We start from the raw sequence: 23813 nt of genomic DNA on the forward strand, positions 1-23813 counted from the left end.
GATGACGCCATCAGCTTTTAGCTGTGTTTAGAGTGCATCAGTCTGCTAAAAGTCTTTTTTGATTCCATTTAGATTGAGAGCTTGAGCCGTTTAGAACCCGTTTAGTGATCGCTTAGTGGATTTGTGGCACTTGAGTATTAGTTAAAAACTAATTTCTTTGGTAACTAAAACAGACAGCTTATAAAAAAAGAAAATTACAAAAGAAAAACAATATTTAATTCTATTTGTTCATCTTCAGGAAACTTTTATTAGTAAAACAAAACCTCATCGAACGCTGTTTAACCCTCACACATCTCCCATATTCTTGAGAGCATCCCGGGCCGCCTCCGCTATGCCATGCTCCGGCGTTCCCTCTGGTTCCAGCGCCAAAATTCGTTCACTCTCCTTCAAAAGCCTCTGCACTTCCTTCAACCGACGGCGCAGCTCGGCCCGTTGTATCACACCACCCTGGAACAGCTGCCCGGCCTCTATCAGCAGTGGCACGTGCATCTCGTACATGATCGTACCTCTCAGTCTGCTCAGCCCCGGCTCTAGCTGATCCACTACCTCGAGCAGATCGCGGCAAAGCGTCTCCTTCCTTTTCAGCTGCTCCCGACTCAGCTGCGGTATCAAAAAGCCCTCAATCTTCCCGTACAGCTCGCACAGCGAATGTTTCACCGAGAGCAGTAGGTAGTGATTGTCGTGCAGGACCGCACCCTGCACCCGAAGGAATGTCTCCAGCCCATCCACATCGTTCCCTCCGATCGTTTCGAGCTGTTGGGAGAGCTGTTCGAGCAGCAGTATAACTGCCTCACAGGACATTACGGTGGAACACTGCCGGCAGTGCCATTCCGTTTCCGGGTTGAGCGGATCCGTCGGCAGTATGTGTCCCCTTGGGCATTTCTTGCACCGCAGGGCGCTACAGTTCGTGCCCAGCTCGGACGGATCCGTGCAGCGGCGACAGTTGCACGAGAAGAACTTTTCCTCCCTCAGGTGCTGTCTGCGCTTGAGCGTACCCTGCAGGATGTGGGCGTAGGTTAGGGTGAGTGGCTCACCCGCCTTAACGTCCCGCAGCACCCGCACGGTAAGGTGGTGCGTTTGAGGTGCATCCGTGTGGCCAGTGTTCGGTGTACAGTCGTGCATCAGTAGGTACGCCTCGGGGAAGAGTGCACGGGCTTTGGTCGGTTCCTGGCCCACCTCGAACGCATTAACCTCGATGATGCCGCAGATGGTGTGCAGTTCCAGCTCGCTGTACTCCGCAAAGCCCCACTGGTTACGAATTCGCTCAACGATCTCCTTTTGATTGCGATTCCAAAGCTTCGGTATCTGTTGCCGTACGTCGTTCAGCGGATCCATACCAAGCAGACGATCGTACTGTGGCCGATCGACGGTTTTCAGTAGCATACAGCGAAGGGTTAGGATGGCTTCGTACATCAGCTTCACCTGGGCGGTAGGGGATGTTTGAAGATGCTTGTGGACTGCTTTGTCGCGTAGGGGAATGCATTCCAGCTGCCGGTGAGTTCCTGCCGGGGCAAGTCCATGACAGCTCGGAGAGCATATTCGCCAGTTACAGATCTCACATCTAGAGGTTGATAAATACACATAAATACGCAATAAATAGTAGTACACAGAGCCGAATGATGTTTCATACATTGCACCTAACCTGTACACAACACTTCCCGGCTTGAAGGCATTGTGGCAACCCAGACAGACGGGTTCCGTTTCTGCACATGGGCCCACAACGAAGGGAGGTGTTTCGATGATGACGTCACCAGCTTTTAGATCTCTCGCAGCCACAATATACCTTTGAAAAGGCAAAAAATAGGAAATTATAGTTAATTATCTCTTCAGGTACTTTAAAAACATTAAAACTTACCTCCCAACTTGTTCAGAGCGTTTCACTAAGTAAGGTTTACTGGATTCCAATTGGACTTCCGCTACTGGTTGGCGATCGTATTCTGAGCAGGGGTTGATAATTTCCTTCGAATGGTTCAACTTTGGTGGATCATATTTCTTTTGTTTCTGTAAATAAAACAACAAAAAGGAACACAATGGTTGAAAATAACTGGAAATGGAACGGAAATAATTTTAACAATTTTAAATAACAATTTGTATGTTTTATTTTTCATATATTAATTCTTCGTTCACAACACACCAGAGAATGTACGGGAGAACTAGCGCAGTATATGAAAAAAAAACCCCATAGCAACACACCTTCCCACATTCCCTCCCTATGCTTTGGGCTGTAAATGCCGAATCAACTCGCCTATTTTCTTTTCCACTTATAGCAAATTCACTGAACAAACGAAAACATTCGAAATTGTGGATGCACCGCACCGTAGCGCAGCGCCTGTTTACAGAGTTAATTAATTGCGTCCTCGCCTCTGTGTTCTGGGGATACGACCGGGGGGGCGACCATATTATGCGTGCTTGCATGCAGCGCTACCCTTTTCATTGATTATTAACGAAAAGTGGTGTGTTGTTGCCAGAAGCTGGAAGTTGCATCACTGTATGCATTTATGCAAGGGGTGCGCTCCATGTTATCTTCCATAGTAAAATTTAACCCACCCTGCCCGGTGTTGCTTTCATTTCTTTTAGCTTTTAATTTTTTGCTTAATTTCAATGCGGTAACAACGATAATAAGGGAGTGTTCAATCGAAAAGAAAAAAAAACGACTGTCTGAAAGGGTGGAAGCGGTGTTCCGAGAACTTCCGATATTCCCGAGTTTTGGATGATGCAACGCTCTCGTACGCTTTACGGTTTAATGTTTAATTATTTTTAAAACCGAGCAATATCGGAGCAAAGGTTACGCGGCGTGCAAACTCAGACACAGGCGTGAGAATGATTTTCCATTCGTATGATGAATGGTTAATCAAAAGGTAGCCCGGATTGGTTTTGAGCAGCCACTTTCGGGAGTATGGTTTGAGTGGAAAAAGTGACAGGAGGCAGAAGGTGGTTTGAAGTGTTTGAGGTCTGAATGATTCATCGTTAGTTGAAAGCTGTGGCAATTGAATGTCATAAAGCGTATTCTTTCATCTTTTAAAAATACTATAAAATCATTCAATTCAGTAGGTCCGTTGGTTCAGAAAGAAAGGACGATGGTAAATTGCTGAGGCAGGTAGTGCCAACCCGCACATTTTCTATGAGTTAATTGTGGAAAGAATGTAATTTGTGTAGGGTTTACATATAATAAAAGTTAAGCCGAATTACTCTTGAAAGTAAAACATAATTATATTAATATCTGAACTCTATATATCAATCACTCAAATCAATCAAATCACCAAAGAGTAAGGACAAATATACCTTTTTCCTGTTTGAAATTCACGTCAGACCTACAAAAGATGCAAATTAATACGAGTGGAGTTGCCTCTTGCCATTTTAAATTAAATTAAATTGCAAAATTAAATCCCAAACACTTTTGAAACATGCTCTTTCTCTCTCTCTCCCGGTTTATGCGTAGTGCATAAAAATAAACAATCGCACAGGGCACACCTGTTAGCGTTTTCTCGTCAGCTGAACCTGTTGTGAATGCTCAGAAAACAAAACACTACAAAAACATTAAAAAAACGCAAAATAGCACATTATTATCTCATCTTTCTGCGTATTGTACCAGCGCGCGCGCGTTCGTGTGTCGACTGTGACAATCTGAAGTGAACGAGAGCAAAAAAAGAAACAATCTCAGTGAGTTTGTTCGCGTGCCCTCCGCTCACAGCGCTACACGGTTCAACGGGGGATGATCGCTTTTCTGCGAAAATGCCACTAAATAGTTGTCGTGCAGCTTCGAACAATTGGCTGGGAGGGAAATGTGTGGTGCGGTTTTGCGCAACCCGAGCGGAGATATTTTATAATTAACTAAATAATTGTCGGCATGCGTCAACCGAGACACAAACTCAGATACACACACGTAGGGAAGATAGAGGGAGGTGGGCAATGGGCTAGATTGTTCATCCCGAGGCGATTTGAGCCGCCGAGCTGTGACTGTCTTCGTGCTGGGTAATGTAGCGTGAAGTGGGAATAGCGTTAAGCGTTGTTGAACGGGGAACGATGCACTTGTGGTTGACGTCGTGAGCACGGGATTGTCTTTCAACACTCGTTGCCGGCGGGCGGTGGTTTTCTGTCTGTCTTGATTGTGGAAGCAATGTGTTGTGCTGTTTAAATGGTATATTTTCATAGCATTAGCTGAAGGTTTGTGCACGCAACTAAGAGACTGGAGTGCTACACATCGCTCCATCAGTTAATGCATTTTAAAGTTATAGTAAATTGATAAACGTTGTTCAAACAAATTGAGATGCTTTAAGACTTTCTAGTAAATCATTGTTAACTAAATATACAAAAAAGTATCGAAATTATTTTAGTTCACGCCAGTAATGTGAACCACCAGGCTTCTCCATTGAATCGGGTTAATAGCAAATTTGTACTTTTTCCATCATTTTTACGTGAGTTTACTACACTGATTCGGTTAATCATTAAGAATTACTTAACCTGATTGATTGAGATATTGCAAAGCTAGTATTTTATATGAATCATTTAAAAAAAAGTGAACAAACGACCAGGCTTCTCCATTGTATACAAAGCCATACAAAGACATAGGCTGGTATTATTGAATCCGTTCGTAGCGGCGGCGTACGTCCCGACACTCATTTTCCTAACGTACTAGATGGTTGCTACAGTTATTCACCGCAGCGTTGTAGGACCGGGCTCAAGAAATGTGTTGCCATCCCTAGAATTTCATATGAGCGCCGTACGTCCCCGCTACGAACGGATTCAATAATACCAGCCATAGCCATACAAAGTGGAAATCTCTTGTTTATTGCTGATTTTATGGTCAAAACTTGTAAGGAAGCAAATTTTAATAAAAGAAGCTTTATGGAGCAATATGTAATGTATTTGATATAATTACAAATTTGGTATTCTTTTTCTTTTGTAAAATCGAGTAAACAACCAGGCTTCTCCATGGCCTCTGAACAGCTTCATGAATGACTGTATTTCTAAGTGAAGTCTCTTCACAATTATACAAAAATCTCCAGTTTATCGGAAAGTCGGAAGGTTTAAAATTATGAACAATGCTACTATTTTAGAGTTATGATAATTTAAATAGTTTTGGGAGTTCATGGATCAATTATTGGTTGAATGATACTTCGTAGTTTATAGTTAAATAAGAATTCTTAATTATAAAATTATGGAAAGAGAGTCCAGCTTAGCCTCACGATCGAAATTAGCTGTTGTAGCAAGTCAAAAAAAATCGATTTTATATTTTTAACTGAATTTTAATTAGGTATTATTAGTTATTAGATAGACACAAGCTAGCAGATTGAATTCAGGTGAGATGTAGGTGGCGTGAGTTTCTAGTTGAAGTATATTTAATCAAAATGAAATAATGAATTTCCAACGAAAGTACGAAGTGAACTCTTATGAAATTAACAAAAACTTAATTATTTGTTATTTAATGTTAAGATGTAGATTTCATTTTGATGAACATCAGATAAACTGTAATAATAATCCAATGAAATCCACTATCAAGTTCAATGAACACTGTATTGTTAAGTGTTTTTTTTTTACATGCAGGAAGAATTATTTCATTGCTTAGGTCTTGTTGTACACTTTTAAATGTTATTCTGTATAATCCAATCAAAAATATAACATATAAACATCACATACGCCAATGATTTTAGTAAAACTTAAATGTACTTGTTTTTTGAACAGATATTTTTCCCCTAAATAAATACCTTTTTCTTGTGATGAGACGGCATTTTCACTGCTCAAACTAATCAACTTTACTTAAAACCTGGATCCGGAGCTACACGAGGAAATGCAAAGCTTTAAACGGATTCACTTCGATCAGTCACCAACGCTTCACTATCGAGAGCGCAAACCCCGATCGCTCCGGTATTTCTTGCTTGCGTAGCACGTGTGCGCATTCGCTAGTGCGTGTGTGTATGGGTCTGCCTTTCACGACAAATTTCACTCTCGTCTGTCACCGAGCAGCCGGGATGGTCCAACGTACCGAATCGCTACACCGGGTGTTGTGTGCCACCACGGGCGACGAGTCGAGCTCGGTCGCCGGAATCGGTCGGTTGGGGCGCTTATTTTTAGAACCACAAATCAACGGGCCGCACAAAGTTACACGCCGTTCCTTTCTATCGCACCGCTGTTTTATGGGACTTTTTTGTCGGCTTTTTTCTCGTTTTGCTTTCTTTTCGATCTGCTTGATCGAGCGGAAGATCACCCCGATCTTTTTCGCATCGGAAACGGTTTCGGTTGAAATGTGAGACAAACCTCAAGCAGCTCGTTTCCCGCGCGGAACAGTTATTTATTTATTTATTATGATCTCCCGTACGGTCTGGAGGAGAAAGGAAACCACCTGGCGCAGCCCTGCGGGAGGGAGTGTGTGTGATGTTAACACTGCACCAGATGTTACCGATCACCGTGTACGTCTTTTCACGGCCACAGCGGACAAACGGCACGATGTGCAACTTGTTGCTTCAGCCAAGTCGCCTTTTGACACATAGACACACACACACACACACATTTGGGTATACGCGTGACGTACGGTCAAATTCACCGTGACAAATGACGGACCGATTGGGAAGGGAGATGTAGGAGAACGCTGACAAGGGTCACTGATTTGAAGTGACTTTTCTAAGCGTACGTGCGTGCGCGAAGTCGCTAGCAACCCGACCCGCGTCTGTCAAACAGTCAATTAAACGTAGCCCGAGAGGGTGCTTGTGGCCACCGAGCGCAACACTGTCTTGATGCTAATTTTACTCTCAATCAAAACGGTTAACTCAAACCCGGAAAAATCAAAAAAAAAAAAAACCAGCGCCGAAGTTAGTACGAAGTTTGCTTCCTGGTTCCTTATTGTTTTCTAATGCGCGAAACTCTCGCTCACGCTGACATGTGTCAGTTGCACAGTCTCAAGCCTTTTGTTTTGCTGGGACACAAAACGAGCGCAAACCTTTCACTCACTCGATTGACTAAAACCCCCCTTTTTTACCCTACATTTGCTGACACTTTTCTTAGCGAACAAAATGTAACACTTCACGCGCGTCTATTCACGTGCGCAGCGGTACGGGTGTGCGACAACCGACGGCTTCTAAGCGATGGTTCGTACTGATTGGTGCGTTCGCGTCGTGAAGCTGCATTTGAAACGGAACGAACGACCGCGGGCTAGCAGCAATGGGCAGGCGGGGGGCGGTTTCGTAAAGCCAAAAACAAATAACATCATCCACAGGTCCATTGAATCTGTTGTATGGTGTGTGTGTGTCTGTGTGTATGTCGCTTGAGGCGCAACGTTGTACTTTTGCCACAAATTGGCACGAGTGCAAACAGTTGGCAGAGGGTAAGTCTTGGTCATAAATTATCTCAAGTAACACAGAAAATGTATTTAAGCATAATTACGATGTACCAACGGGTACGGCCATTCTATGATTGCATAATTTAACTGTGTTTGAACTAGAATTCAACTTTTTAAAGCTTTCTAGGTTATAATGTAGTGTTGGTATTTGCAATATACGCCCAGATGTATGCAATGAAGCGAATGAAAAGGGAATTAAAAGGTAAGCTGCATTGGAGTACTTTGGTCATACATATTGCATATATTTGGGCGTTTTAAAACAATTTGAATTTTTATATAAATTATTTAAGTATTACATAACTAGTACATAACTAGGCTCAAATATAATATATGAAAAAACACATTACTATTAACAAAATTATAACAGTAAATAGTTATTAGCTTTGTAAGTGGAAACAGACTTGGTGAATTAATTGAATTCTAGCAAAAGCACTTACCCTTTACCATTTATTTATTTGAAGTAAAAAAGGACTAATAAAAGAGAAATATAAAACAGAAATTTGAGAAATTGAGAAATAAAACAAAACCAACAAAAATGCGTTTACTAAAAAATATTGCAATGGATTTTTTTTCTTTCCCCAAATAAAACCATATCTACAAACAATAAAAGCGTACCATAAATCGATGCAGTTGGGTTCGTTCAAACAAACCAACCGAATTCAAACAAAACCATACCACCACGCATGATGTGTGTGTGTGCGTGTGAAGAGACCTCTGTAAATAATTACTTCATTTTCCAACGCTATCCTTCATTCGAGTGGAACGCATGCAATCAGCACCCCTTCCTTCCTACCCTCCTGCAAGTCCCTCCGGGAGCGGTAGGAAATGAAAATCAAAAGTACAATTATAAATGTGATGAATGGGTGTTGACGAGGGAAGGTGCGCGGAAGGAGTTGGTGGGGAGGAAGGCAAAGGAGGAAATACAACGTCGTGTGGCAAACGCGTACGGTTCGGCCACATGGCCAAAGATTTCAATATGGACAGCTCATTGCCTGTTTCATTCGTGCGCAACATGCACAAGCAAGCAGCACACCCTCACACACACACACACACACGCAGAATGATGTTGGAACGAGGGCGGCTTTGAAAGTCTTAGCGCACCCGGTCTGAAGGAAATTGAAGTGGGTGGGTGGTGGATTGAAAACGTCGTCGTTGGCAACACGATGCTGGTGGGGGTGGGAGGGAGTGGATGGATGAGCAGGGGAAACTTCAAACAAAAATGCGATAATATGAGTGATGGTAAGGAATGTGATGTTTGCTTGTGGTTTGTGTAGAGGTAAAATTATTATTTTTTTAAATTTAAATAAACTTAAAATGGTTCATACTATTTTCTACAGCCTACAGAGCGCCTGAATGTATGCAATAAGAACAGAATTAAATTAAATTAATTGGTTAAACTTTAGTGTTTCTCAATCCTTGTCTCTTTCTTGTTCGTTGCCTACAGTCATAAGGAATGCTTTAAAATCCATCCACAAAACACAAACCGGGACGATTTTTGTTAATTAGTAAGGCAATTATTTCACACCTTCCTATCGCTTGCCCTCTGCTGTTTTTCATTCACCGGCCACCACCCATTGCGTACCCGCTGCTTCTCCTCACTGCTTTACTGTCCGCCACGCCACTAATTAGTCACACAAGATTACAATTTTTCATAAGCCCCATTCTGCGTCAATTTGGCGTCTATCTGTCAGTAGTTTTAACCGGTCCGGCTACACGGACACGGCGAAATATGATTAATGTATGTTGCATGTTTTCTACCACCGCTCGGGTAGCGCTCCGTCGTCATCATTACGCGCTCAGCGTCAGCGCTGCATTAACGGAGGCCGGCAGGGGCTGGTTTTAACTCACGAGAATCGAAAATGTCGTTAGATTTTCTGGCTTCTGTCGGCAAGAAGGCAAAGGGTACCGGCGCGGCAAATTATTTTTGGAGCAGCGACATTACATGACATTACATACGTGCAGAGACGTGTGTGTGTGTACGTGATTCTTGTTCGGAAAGGGATTTAAAGCTGAAAATTGTTTCACTGTTTTCTGCATTGCGGCGGCTAATCCCGGGCAAACAGGGTGGATTAGAAGAACGGTGGAACTGATTTTTGATGCCGCAACCGAATCGCCCGCCACCCCCGTGCAATGTGTTGACGTGTGACGTGGCGATCTGGGCGGTTGCGCGCGAGGCACGAAGCTGCACGGTACGGTACGCACGGTGAAATAGTGTGTGGAATTGTTTTCTCCACTAGATTTCCAAACGTCAACACCAGGTCGCTGTGCCGCTTGGCAGGAATGCAACGGTTGCAAATGGAATGCAATGAAAAATTAAACAAACAGCACAGCGGCGGGGTGAGATGTAGACGAGCACGTGCAGACCGCTTTGGAGCGTACATCTGCAGCCAAGTAGAATAAATGAGAATGATTTGAGAAATAATATTGCTTTATTTAAGAATAATTTAAAAATATATAATGCTTGGTTGAGCCAAAGCAAAGAAAATGCAACTCAAAACATAATTAGACAAAAAACATATATAAACAGTAAATTAACTAAAAGCAAGATTCACATACGCCAACAAATCAGTAACTTAATCATAGAATAAATAGTTTAACAGTAATAATTCAAACATTGTTTAGGAATGTGTGTTACGGTTATCCATGGTCCGTGTAATTGAAATATTTCAACTGCGTTTCACGTAATTGCGTTTTTTTATCGGACTGTGCGTATATTTGACAGTTTCTGTTTTGTATGTATTGGTGCGATTAGGATAGCGGGAAAAGATTGATCGAATTGATACAAGAACCGACTCACCAAAAGCAACGGCTTTGCGTAAGCACACAAAAGTTTCGCGTTATGTTTCAATAAAGCAGTTTTAAGTAAAACATATAAAAATTAACACAACGTAGGGGTTTGCACGATCAAACATAAAAAAATCAATAGAATAAAAGATGAGATATCAAGATATATTAAAGATCATCAAAAGAAAATAAATGGGCTATCCCAGTGTAGGCACCTGTCTTAAAACATTTACTCAGAAACATTTATTAGTGTAAATATCAATCATTTAAATTCCTTCCCTATTCATGGAGCTCATAAACAAAGGCTACTTATGCGAAGTTTGCTTAAGGATTACATGCCTTAACACTTCTCAGCTAAGCGCAGACAATTGACAAATGTTTGAAAAGCGTCTGCTTTCCCACTCGCAGCGCTGGTGCGTGCAATCAGCAGGTACGCGTTGACTCAACGCACATTTGAAGGTTAATTAGCTGACAATACTAAGCATACAGAATGTGTTGCTCTATATTGTGGATTGTGGACACGATGTTAATGATGGGGGAGGGGGGGGAGGGCTTGGCTGAATGTCAATATTTATTAACCTCAATTAGGTAATTTAAATTCAGCCCCGGTTTGCTGTGGATGCTTGCTGATCAATGAAGCAACCGTGCCGAAATGTCTGTCACGTGTCGTCTGCAATTGGGAAAGGCAGCCGGCAGATTCGTCTTTAATTACGTACGTGCTTAATGCAATTCCGCGATTGTTTTGAATCGTGATTACGGCAGGATGTGTTTTGATGATTTAAGTACTGCGGCACTATGTGTCATGAAAATAAAGAAGCTAATTGAAATTAAGTGTACTCGTGTAAAACGAAGGAGTCGAAAACCAAGTAAAGAAGTAAAAAAGAACCTCCTACCTTCGCAATACATCATCCCGATGTCAGTTATTATCATCACTTCATTTCATTACCCTCCCATGGTCGTGGTTCCCCCAGACATTATTAAAATATATGACGCTTCGGAGGTTAATAGACGATGGAAAATGAGTTTTAATTCACCTTAAATCAATCCTTCCGGGACTGGTTGGCCGGATGGCGCTTGCAATTTCTTGTCCTGCGGGCACCGCATCCGCTTACAGCGTGTGTCGACCACGACCGCAAGAGCCCGCACCGCTGCAGCATAGTTTCGGTTGGGCGGCCGCAACAATATTTTAAATTTAATTACTGTACGGCACGTAATCGTGGTAGCCTTGTGGAAGCCTCGGAAGCCTCGTTTAACGACTTCCGTAAGGCGGGTTCTGTGTGCATTCGAAGGGTCCTGAGAGGTTTGAGAGAGGAAAGAAAAGAGCGAGGGAGCGGGATAGAAATGATTGGATATTGTAATTATAAAACAACCCGAAGAGAAGAAAGAATTGGGAATAGAAACAGGTGAGGAAGAGTATTCCTTCCAGGAGATTGGAACGTTTCGCTGAACCGTTAAGAATTTGGTTCTGGTGCCGATCGGGCGCGATAGTAAAAACAGATTATAGTGGTCGTGCTAAGAATAATTGAGAAGGAACGTTGATTAATGATAAGAAAAAAGGGAAGTACAAATGATGTTGGAGTTTTCGAACTAACCAAACGACTTAAAATAATTTTTGTACAGCTTTAGGCTCATAATACACCTAAAATGAACAAGTAAACACGAATCGTTATGCCAATTGCATACTTTTAGGCTGCAAAATGCTTGTCGATTGGTTTTCGTCATATCAATTAGAACATTGCATACATTTAGGCGCTTGATAAGATCCATGACAGATGATGTTGACTTGTGCTAATAAATCTTCATAGAAACATAACTATGACTCTGCCGTACAAAGTATAAATACATACAAAGACTAAATTTCCAACAAGTCCAGCGACTTTTTAGTGTAATCTTTTCTCAAATCGTGTAATCGTGAAATGATTATTTTCCATGAATTCAACTATCCGATTGAGCCAAATTCCTTACATTCGCTCCCAATCATCGTATTCATACGATTCCACCACGTAGTATGATAAATGCACCGCGCTAAAATACAGTCCAATTAGACCCGGTTGATTGAATTTTCCATCACGATTCTAAACCAGCGCCCAACGATGTGCATGATTCGCGCATCCCGCACGACAAAATCGACAGTGAAGGTGTTCCGCTTGCCCGCAAATTCGTCAGCTTGCAGCTGCGATCGTATGAAGCTTTCACAGCGCGCCCACATTCGTACCGTGTTGCATTGCATTTCAGATCCAGATAAATTCGAAGCTCAGATCGTACGAGTTGCGCGTAAAATTTATTGACCAGTCCCGATTCCTTTTTTTTTGTCCCGGTCAGAATGGCGAGCAGATTCCCGGTTCGGTGCTGTTATCGTCCACATCACAGACGGCACTAGGACGGTGCCGTGCAAACCCCCACTTGTGACAAATCGAATAACAACCGGTGTGCGATCTGGTTCCGGCTCCCGAAATGCAATTGCGTCCATGGGTTTGCCGCGTTGTTCGGCAACCGCGACTAGCCACGGTTGATTACGAAAACGAGATAATAAATGACGTCCGGTTAGTTTTCGGGGGGGCGAATGAATCGGGCATTCAAAGCTCGTGTATCGCTTTTGCTTCGTCTCATCTCCTCAGCCTGCCCTGCCAAAGCAACTGGTGGATTGTTTCTGTGGAGAGCCAGAAATGTTCCGCCAAAGCCTGCAACATGAATGTTTCGGGTCGTTGTAAGGGATGCGTTGTTTCCATCCCCCCTTTCCACTTCCCCACTTAGAAATGCGTTGGAAGCCCACGGATAGCAAAGAATAGGCTCAGCCTCGAACGATTGGAGGAGTCGATTTGTATCGATCACATTTCTATGCAATTAATGGTACACAGGGATTCTGTTTTCAAGTTTGAAGGGATTCTGTGAATCTGCGATGTTGGAAGCAGTTTGATCACTGATTCGGAAAGTATTTGAATAGCTTCTGGCAAACGTTCACTTACGTAAGTGGCAAACTATAAATCTGAATTCTATGCTTTCGGAGTATTTTTTTAAAATCTGTATTGTAGTTTAATTAATAAAGTTAACAAATCGATATGAAATAATTCTTGGAAATAAATAATTGTTGACCAATCTGCATGAACAAATTTTAATACAATCATTAGTTTGGCATAGGTTTTGCTAAGTCTAAGCGTTCTTGAAATCGTATCAATTTAACAAATTGTTTATTCCAATAATTGAATATCTCGAATAGATTTCTAGTTGCACAAAAGAGTTAAAAAAGTCTTCCATTTATTGTGATTTATGTAGCTTCTAGACAATACTGCCAGGGTTCTCGAATATAATAAACATACTCTTGTCCAGATGCAACACGGTCGTCCAAGTCCTTGCACAGCCAACATTTGGCCTTCCAGTCAGCAGCTTCGCCAGGTTTCAAGATTACGCCCCTAATCTCGTTACACTTTAACTCAATTTATTTCGTTGAACCGAAAAATCGAGCTCACCGCACAGCAATCGTTGACAGTGGTGGCAGCATCTTGGAAAGCGGGAAACGTCCACGCGCTCACAGAACCACCACAGCACTGTTTGCGGAAAGAAATCCAATTTAGAATGTTATTGCGGTGATCGGGCGCGAGGGGAAAATGGGGAACGCAGGTGAGTTTGAAGTAGCGCGATCACAGCTGAAACAGAATATGCAGCTTTTGAGCTATGCATTCTATCATTCTTTCGGGCCAATTGTTTGAAGCGTACCGAGCAGGTGCTGCACTGCCGAGGGGCTGAGGAGCCGAGGTAGAGGTCTGTTTGCATCACATACCAGCTACGTTTTTCCCATCCCTGGTGCTGGATTGACTTTCAGGAAGTTAGGAAAGTTAACTGCCATAGAGACGGTGATGTCTGAGCGGTTTCGCGAAACTGCAACTGTTTGCAAGTAGATTATGAAGTTTGGCGTTTTTGGTGGTGTGTTTCAAGGTGGAAAACTTTGGTGGAAAGGAAGGAAGAGGCAGATTTTTCTGCAAGCAAACGCATATGTTTCGTTGGGTGGTGGCTGTTATAGGTTAAAGCTAATCTTTTTCTGACCTTTCTTTGTAGGTGGAAAGGAATCGATTTTTCATGGTGAAATGAATCTGTTTTGTGATGCAATTTTACTTTTTTATGAAATTAGAAAAAAATATAAACAGTTCTTATGAATTCTCCTTATTTGTTTATTTTTTTAAGAAGTATGAATACTTGCCAAACCTTTGCACTAATAAATGTTTATGGATTATGGTTCGTTGGTCATGATATGGTGGGAAATTCCACTAGCCCAGAGCATCGCATGTCAATGTACTCACCGTGTTTCAGATTTTGATTCCGATGGCTAACAAAAAATAGTCTGGTGGTAAAAATATCCTCTACTTGGGTATTAAACCCACCTACAACTGCAATTCCCTTTTCGTTTTGCTAACCAATTGCATGGAAGATGAGTGTAAGCTCCACGATGAAAGAGCAGAATTGATAATGATGTGCTTAGAATTCTTGCTAACAAGCGGCTCTAACGTTCAAGTGTAGCTTATGACTTTTTGTTGCGGTTAGATCCTAGTCAACTTACTATGCGTACTAAGAAATATCTTTTACAGCAGCAGTTATTATTTGATTCAAATGAAATTAGATGCGATTCAGCGAATCAAAATGATGCTATAGATTTATAGAAATCGTGTTGATAGCGGTTGCAAAGCGCCAAAATGTATGCAAGATACTGTAGCGATTTTAGCATTAGCAGAGGTTTTTAGCACAGTTTCTTAATTAAAATCGTAATTTTTCATGTTAGCTTTGATTTACATAAAAACATGTCAATCATTCGACCATATTGCTTAAATATATATTGTTGCTGTATGTCGAAACACACCGAGAAAATTTCATGTCGTGAAGCGTGAAAAAGCAACCAACATTAATATGGCTTAAACATTTCACGCCTAAATGTATGTATTTACCCAACTGTTATACTGTATGACATTGGGTAAAATGCCAAATTTTTAACGCACGCACTCGTGGCGTAAAAATATTCGCCGTAAAACAGTTGTGTATCTATGGGTTTCATGGCGCGACGCTATTTGGCGGAATGTTTGGGCGCACGGCTACAAACTAAGTCAAAGAAGTACGCAACGCAACATTGTACCAAAGCATACCTTTAGGCGCAGTCACTTTCGGTAAGTGGTAAGGTAACGTATAGGTAAGTACATATAGTATAGTAGGTAATTCTCTACAGCATTTTGTCGGCCTTTAAAACAAATGAAAAGTTGTTTTTAAAAAAGAAAATGTACAGCAAAATAATGGATGGTACTTTGTCCATTGTTATTGCCCTGAATAATCAAATCATACGTTTCCATCTGTTTCAGTGTAATTGAAAGGTATTCAAACTGCTCTTATTCATAGCTTTTGTTCAAATGGTTTGCATTCTGAGAAAAGGCCCCCGCAAACCCTTGCTGTAACTGGATAAATTTGAATTACAACCTGCAGAAAGCAGAAGCTATTAAAATTGCATTCCCCAATTTCCACAAAAAAAACAACAACAACAATGGATTGCCATTCAAAGTCGATTGAAAACTACAATAATTGTTCCTACACCGGCAATAAAACATAAACCCCATCGGCAATTAATCGTTCGCCAGTGCCAGGGAGTGTTTCGAAGCTTTCGCAGTGCTCTCGCTTTATTTTGGGCAAACGCAGAGATGAACAATCCATACTGCAAGCTGCATTTGTTCTCGCTTTTGTTTCGTCCGGGTACAAATTCTTTTGTACTTTTGTTAATGGACAGCAAAACAGGGCCACCGTGGTTACCCTCATCGTGTTAAAATTTATTAAACTGCTCGTTTGGTTTCCCTCTGTCCAGCAAAAGAATACACCGGATTTAGGGTACTAGGGCTAGCCGGGAAGGTGACACACGTAGCCCGGGTGCGGGTCCTCGGGGACGGTCTGGACGGTAAAATAAATCGAGCCCCAGTGGCGTGGAGGTAGTACTGGTGGAGAAAGCTTTCCCGAAAATTAGGAAAATGCACCGCAGGAGACGTTGGTGAGGTTTTTGCTCGTGCCCTGATGGCACAACAGAACACATTGCTGTTCTGTGTGGGGCTGTGTGTGTCTACCCAAGGGTTCAGCACGCTCAAACACGTGCGTCATGTGTTTATGAAGGCATAAATTCTCAAAAATATAATTTATTACCACTTGTCAAGCGAAGAACAAAACGAGACGCGGCCGGAAGGGTCCCCTTGGTCGGTCCACCTAGACCTACGGTGCGCCACAACAATGCGCACTCTCATACACGTGTTTCTCGGAGGGCTTGAGGGAGAACATCTTCAGCTTTTCTGCTTCTGTGTGAGTGTGTGCAGCGTGTGCGCCGGAAACAATGGGCTAATTGTGGTCGGTTTAGCATGTTCCGCGGTTTTCGTGGCCGTGTTCGCAATGGGAAGCTCACTTCGCTTTCGAGCGTCAGGTTTGGCTGCGAACAATAGAAGACACCGCACCGACACTGTACCGAGGCCGTTGTTCGATTGGTTTCGAATGGTTTGCCAAGGGTTGTTAGTTAATTTATTACGGGGTTTTGTTTTGCTGTGTGTTTGGGTTCATCGCATAGCACAGGTAAACCGTACCGTAAATGCACTGCGTGCTGCAGGAAACAATAAAGCAAAACCCACGGATGAGCAACACCACGAGCCAGCGGTGAGTGAAGGATAAGGGCGGTTTACAAACACATCGGGAGGACACAAAAAAAAAGATTGACGGTGCTCTGTGTTTCACAGTGTGCGTTCTGTTGTCTGTGGTACAGGCTATTGTACCACGGATATGGATGTATACTGTTAGGCGCATTAATTTGGTGTCACTATTTGGTGTTATAAATGAACCACAGTTACATTGAACCATACTGCATTTGAACTTTGTGTAAATATGTTTTTATTTATAAACAGAAAATGATGTATTTTGATAATATATTCAGGAAAAACAGAAAATTAAGAGAAAAAGTAAATGAACCTTTTTGTGTTGTATCACCAAATAATCCAGAGCCAGAATACGAAAAATTGTCAGCAAATGACTTAAGTAATATTATATTCAAACGTATCGAATGTGACGAGTGTTATACCCACGTAAGTATTGTTAGGGTCTGTTGTAATTATTTTAAATACCTTGCTAATGTGATTTTCGCATTGTATAAACACCATACAAATTTCTAATATTATGTGTACAATAAAAAATATAATAAAGAAATGCTGACCCAAAGCAACAGCACTTTAATCGCCCTTAAATTATGCTGACACAATTAATTTTATTATTTTAAAACACATACAATCCGTTGCTCGTCGTGGGATTCAAGAAAAGAGTGACCTGACAGTGTAAACCGGATCGGTGGTAAACGTTGGCCACACTAAACACTAACGGTGTCGCCCTCTTTTGGAAATCACAGGAAACAACGCTGTATTAGCAAAGAGACCGTTTAAATGATTTTAAAAAATTATTAAAAAAAATCAATCGAACGACCTGCTCAACAAACGCATAGCTAGTTTCACTGAGCAACCGATTGGTACCACCATACAAGCTTATATCGTTTTGTTTTGGTGCGCCTTTCATTATGCACGCTTCTTTCCTGTACAGCTGTTCAAACGATAAGTTTACGTTTCTCTCTTCCATTCAGCAGGGCTAGTATTGTGCTCTCCCGGTGAGACTTTTCGCTTCACGATTGCTCTGTGCGTTCCAATTTTCTAGCTCTTTCTGCGGCATTCGAGTTCTCTCATTTTGGTGCACGTTTCTCTCGCTCTCTTTGCAAGCTAGCTATGTTCATTTTCCAGCATTAGTTCCGGAAGCAGCTTACGGTGTGGCACCCGTTTAGTGAGCTGCAAACCGTCCATAGGGAAGGATATGTTTGATGACACCGGTTTGGGAAGAGTTCCGAGCCTAGCAGGGCACAATTTTCCTTCCAGCTGTTTGGTAGAAAAAAAGGTGTGTCCCTTTACTCACCTTGCAGCAGAAGCGAAAAGTGTATTGAGCGTAATGGATGATATGAATTGTATTTATATGCACACAGTTTATGAAGATTTTACTGTATGACTTCCATATTTATTATGTTTAATTATTGCATAAATCAACTGTTCTACCCAAAGCCAATGTAAGGATAGTGCCTATTTTATACATTTTTAACAACAGTAAAAATTTGAGCGGAAGTGTAAAAAAGCAAGCTTTAAGAAAATATTCTAAATTAGACATAAATATGCCAATCCAATAAACATTTAAAGCAAAGTGCAATAAATAACAATCTTTTTTTCTTATTTGGTACAACAACCGTCAAGGGTCAAGGCCCACCATTACCACTAGTGAGACTTGGCATTAGGTGATTTATTGATTTGGGAACATTTGGGGCTTGAATCCATGACGGGAGAGTTGTTAAGTCGTACGAAATTGACGACTGTACCACCACACCAGCCAAATTAAAATCAATAAATACTTTCATTTAATGACTCCCTGATTTAATAATGAATTGTTAATCCCTATAACAGGGGATAAAAAAAAGAAAAAGCAACAGATCTGAATAATCGTTGGCTAAAAATTTATTTCAGTATTCCAATCAACAAAACACAAACAATTAGGATAGCAACGCTACCTATTCACGTTCTACAGCTACGTGTCTGCGTCAGATAAACCCTCCCATTCTGAAATAATTGAATAATGAAAGTGGCTGCGAGAAAAAAAAAAAACATTGAAATAAAATGTAACAAAGCTGAAACACGGGCATGGTGCACAAAAAGCGCTCCTCGAAAATGCAGCTCCACGAATATACAAATGTAGAATGCAGAAGTACATTCCTTTTCTCAAGCAACTCAGAAGGGGATAAAGAGAGCGAGGAAGAGAGAAAAAAGAGCTCACATCGGATTAGCGCATTTCGTTTGATGTTTCAGAGAAAATGAACATGCCGCTGGGGCTTCCGGGGGGCTACTACCGCCCACTGCCACCCTGCTGCTACGGCTAATACTACCACCAACAAGCACAAGTAGCAAAACAAACCTACCGGTCGGTTGTGGCGCACGGCAGAAGGCTTAAAGGGAGCGCAAAAGAATAACATGAATAATTGTTCGGTGCAAAACGAGCGATCGCGTCGGGGGAACGCGTCGGTTGATGGCGGGAACGCGGAAAACCCGGTCAGAAACAAAACAGAACAAAAAGGCCGGGCAACAAACTCGCGAACAAAAGGATAGTATTATTTCATAAACTCATTGTTCGTGGCCAACGCCAGAGAGCGGGGGGGGGGGGGGGGCTGGCACAGGGAAAACGGGAACTACTTTTCCGTTCGTGGGCGAAAGGCTTCTACACAAAAAAAAGCAAACGGTTTGTGAAATGTTCTTGGACGTTTTTGTGCTGCCTTTCCTTACCCTTCATCCGCCACACCACACCACACGTGTAGGCGGGAAGGCTTTATCCGCTTTCTTCCGGACAGGGTTGAAGCAAAAAACCGATCTTCCAGAAGCAACCTTCCTTTACTCAGTCCCGGAAGGCACGCAGACAGGATTCAGCTCTTGCTGTTACTGTTTTGCGCTCTAAACTGTATAATTCCTGTGCTGGTCGGTGGGGATTGGAAGCGCGTTCGGTAGGAGAGTGAGTAAGAGCACCAGCCTTCAATTTCATACCAAACGATTCCGTCGAAATTCGTTCGCTTATTTATTTTCGGTGAAAATTAATTTCCTTTCCGGTTCTCCTTTATCTGACGCCAAATACGTTACGGCTTCGCCGCTTTGCGTTGCTGCTGCGAGGTGCTGCTGCTACTACTAGCTGGATGCAATGGAATGCTCTGGTGCAAGAAATCGTTTGCACACCAACGCGTACTGCTGCTACATTCTTTTCTTATCGGACGGGATGCAGTACTGCCGCTCCGGATTGAAGGCAAAGAAAAAATAGATTGCACCCAAAACCGAATGTGATTGGAACGGAGATTCGGAAGCATATCGACAGGCAAGCGGCAGACACATCCGGCAAATGATTCGGTTGTACTGGGTTTGTTGTTTCCCGATTCCGAGTTTTCTCCAGCATGCTTGGGCAAATGGTGAGAAATATAAGGTGGTGGTATGATTAGCGACAAGAAAAGAAATTGATTTTATTCGATTGGTTAGAGTGAGTTTCCCTTGTTTATCAAATCATTTGTTTAGTTTGTTTCTTCATGCTGTGGTGTTTAGCGAGAGATACTAAAAGGGTTATTATTTTTATTTAAATTGTTATCATGGTAGGGTAGGTAAAGACGGACACGTTAAGGGAAATGGTAAAAATCTAGGGATATATAAGTGCAACGACCATGAAAATGTGCATATATTATCTTACACTCATGTTTTATCAGAAAATGTGCTGAAACTTTTAAGTTTCCATCGATTTTTGCGTTTTTTTCATGGATGAAAAACATGATTTTTGTCGTGCGGTTTTGAAATGTTCGGGTAAGACGGACACCTGATATGGGAAAGATGGACACTATGAAGGGTAAGATGAACACCTGTAGAAAACGTTAGACAGTGAAGAGTTTTACAGTATTTTAAAAAATTCTATCGCTTTCCATTTCCTGATACGTTTATAAACCAATTCTTGGCCTATTGCAACGACAATTCATTCAGCCGAATGGTTTTAGAAATTGGAATATTATTGAAATATCGCGCACAAACAGCTGACGCTGCTCCAGCAACAGTCTAGAACTTCCTTTATGGAAATTACTCCGCGAAAAGACCACGACCCCAGTAGTTTTTGAGGGACTTGTTAATAGTTTAATCCATTTTTCACCATGTCAAAATTCAACACTTGATATTTGTAATCCCATAGCATTTCTTAGCTATTCCTGAACGATATCGTATCAATGCCTCAACTTTTTATTGCTTAAAGTTGTCCAAGTCGTGACTAGATACTGGATTTCGTGAAGCGCCTCAACAGCGTCGAGCGAGTAATATCATAACGAATGGCTACTATTTTGACCAGTGTTTCATTTCTCGCTTATTTCAATACTTTATTTAGTTGCTGATTGGTTGATATCTTCGGAACACCCTTATTGAAGGTATTTGAAGAGATCTATTCATCACCAATTGATATAAGAAGTAAAATAAATCATTAAATTCGGTGTCCATCTTTCCCTACGACAAAGTGTCCGTCCTTCCCGCTTTGGTGTCAGGATGTTTTAACCACCAGAAAACAAGATTTTTATTGCTTTAATCCTCGTTCTTTCACCAGGTTTTTCATTAATGATCACAACAACTCATTCACGAAATAAAACTTCCGGAAATATAAACAATACAAGTTGTAGAGCTTAAGATCCGTAGTAGTCAAATTAGATCCACAAGGGTGCACATGATTGAAAATTTATTTTGTGCGTGGATTCATCCAATTTTGCATATATTATGCTAAAAATGTTCTCAACTGTGTTGTTTAACTTTAAGTTAGGATGCTGCATTGTTGATTTTTTTTCCAAAATTTACCATTTTGATGTATTTATGAGAAGTGTCCATCTTACCCGCAGTGTCCGTCTTTACCTACCTTTCCCTATGATGGTTTTGTGTACCAATTGTTTTGCGAGTTGTGAACATGCAAACAAAATTAGTATCATTACATTATTTATAACCAATCTTATTGTTTAGTTGCATCTTCATAAAAAAATAATAAAACCAAAAATAAAACAAGTGCATAGTTGGTCATTCTGCGCACTTTAGTATATTTTTCTCCAATGTCCTCAAATCGATGTCTATTTATTGACGTTAAATCTTGAAACTGAGTTTATAAATTATGTTTCAAAAAAAAAAGTACAAGTATAAATTCCGGCGTCGTATTACACCTAAAAGTATGCAATATGTTAATTGTTTTTAAATTGTATTGATTTTCGCTCTTTTCTTATATTTTAAGCCAGTAAGCTTAAATTTCAATCCTGTCAGTGGAACAGCATTCATTTTCCGAGTTGATTCCAATTTACAGTTGGATCATATTGGATTTCAGCAATTGTGTACACACAAAGATGCATTTTAAAATATTTTGAGCTGCTTTTTCTTTTTATAATGATAGTACTTTTATAGTAGCTATAGTACTTTTAGTGGTAGATAGTAGTTATAGCAGTAGTACTTAATAGTACTTAAAAAAGTCGATCAAAAACCTGATCGATCTCTCGGCGAATCGGCGGTTGTTTACATATTTTTCTGGCTGAAATAATCTAGGTATTTGGTGTTAGTTTTGTGAGTGGCTGTGCATGGAATGTAACTGGCAAACTCCATATAAAACAACTGGCTAGTGTCGTAAAACCCCCCTTGGATAGAAAAACTATTTAATGAGATAAATAAATATTTTGAAAAATATTCAAACAAAACACAGCATAAACGCAATTAATAAACATTTGATTCCCACGAGTTCCTTTGCCAATTAAAGCATGGAACAGACGATGATTATCTTTCATTACTTATCTTTCTTTAACGATATTAACAACAAATTGCTCTTTTTTTGCTTCTTACTGTAAATTAAACTACATCGTCTACCCACGTTAAAACCTCCTACTCACCGCAATCTCACACACCCTCTCACTACACGGAAGTGTCACTCAGGGATAACAAAAAAATCCTGAACCGCTCCTCTCGTAACACCGATGTAATCCTTCCCAGATGGATAAGTAGCTGAAAAGGAAACAAAAGAAAATGGATGAATGCAAATGAAAAATTTCAACGAGCCAATCCCCTCCCCTCGCCACACCAACCGCTGGGCGAGATTTTTTCCACGCCAACGACAGTATACAGGCGAGGGAGACCGGTGTACAATCGTACTCTTCGCTGGTTTCCTTGTTGTCGTTTCGTTTCATTTTATTCCGATTCCGGGCAGCGCAGTGGTCTCGGCGGACCACTAAAGCGCAACGATTGACAGTGCGCCTGAAACTATGCAATGTGCTGCTTGCACCGTTGCATAGCAGTATTCAGCGTGTTGACAGCTGCGGTGGTGATGCCATCCCGGTCGTCGGTGGTCGGTTGTTCTCAAATTTAGCTGATAATCCCTCCGGTGTCATTCGGTTACCATTTGCACCCGTAAAACCTCCCATCACGATCATCATCGTCCGGGATGGCAGGTTGGCCGGTGCCAGGGCCGATTCCAATTCTTCTCGTGTTCATACACTTGCCGCCGAGCGGCTGCGGTACAATCGGGTTTTGGGGATGATCTTTTCCGGTTTACCGAGCCACTTGATTGTTGATGGTGGCGTGTCCGATTTGATTGCTTGGAGAGTTTGGTTGCATTTTCGACGCCCCCCCGGGGCGTTGCTGTCCCGAAACGTCTCGGATGGGAAATTGATCGCCGTTAAGCGGTGTCAGGAAAAGCTGGTGTCGAAACTATTTCGTTCCCGGCTTGAATTGCAAAACCGGGGTGAAGACTTCAACAGCAGCTCAGAGCTGAAAGGCAAAGTTGTTGAAGCAAAGAGAGAGAGAGAGAAAAAAAAGCTCCCCAGCAAAGTTGAAAGTATTTACTTGATTCAAAGTAAAGGGCGAAAGAGCAGGAGAATTGCGAAGAATGTTTCCAATCGTAAGTGGTCACCGAGCTGGTGTTGAGCAATGGGAAAGTTTAAACGTCGTTCTTTGCTCGTTGCCCCAAAGTTTGACCGTGGAGAAATCATTCCACAACCGCTTGCAAATCGCTCTACCGAAAAGAAACGAACCATGCGGTAAGGATATTGAAAGAACACAACCAACTAAATAGAACGGCTATTAATTAATGCGTTTTA

The 23813-nt window shown here is 41.6% G+C and overlaps 1 protein-coding gene across 4 annotated transcripts; it reads right to left on the reverse strand.

Moving 5' to 3' along the window:
- Positions 1–223: 223 nt before the first annotated feature.
- LOC1268645 (SET domain-containing protein SmydA-8) lies at positions 224–7098 on the reverse strand. Of its 4 annotated transcripts, none has more exons than XM_061658889.1 (5): positions 6979–7098; positions 5706–5796; positions 1856–2001; positions 1643–1783; positions 224–1561 (listed from the first exon to the last, which is right to left on the reverse strand). In XM_061658889.1, exons 2-5 carry the CDS (start codon positions 5727–5729, stop codon positions 286–288), a joined length of 1587 nt encoding a protein of 528 aa, XP_061514873.1. In that variant the 5' UTR covers positions 5730–5796; positions 6979–7098; the 3' UTR covers positions 224–285. The 4 variants fall into 4 exon arrangements, with proteins under 4 accessions (XP_061514873.1, XP_061514874.1, XP_061514872.1 ...); XM_061658890.1 differs by having other exon boundaries at positions 6974–7097; XM_061658888.1 differs by having other exon boundaries at positions 5706–5776; positions 6946–7097.
- Positions 7099–23813: the final 16715 nt, after the last annotated feature.

The sequence above is a fragment of the Anopheles gambiae genome, chromosome 3 (genome assembly GCF_943734735.2).
Source record: "Anopheles gambiae chromosome 3, idAnoGambNW_F1_1, whole genome shotgun sequence".
In the NCBI taxonomy this organism is placed as follows: domain Eukaryota; kingdom Metazoa; phylum Arthropoda; class Insecta; order Diptera; family Culicidae; genus Anopheles; species Anopheles gambiae.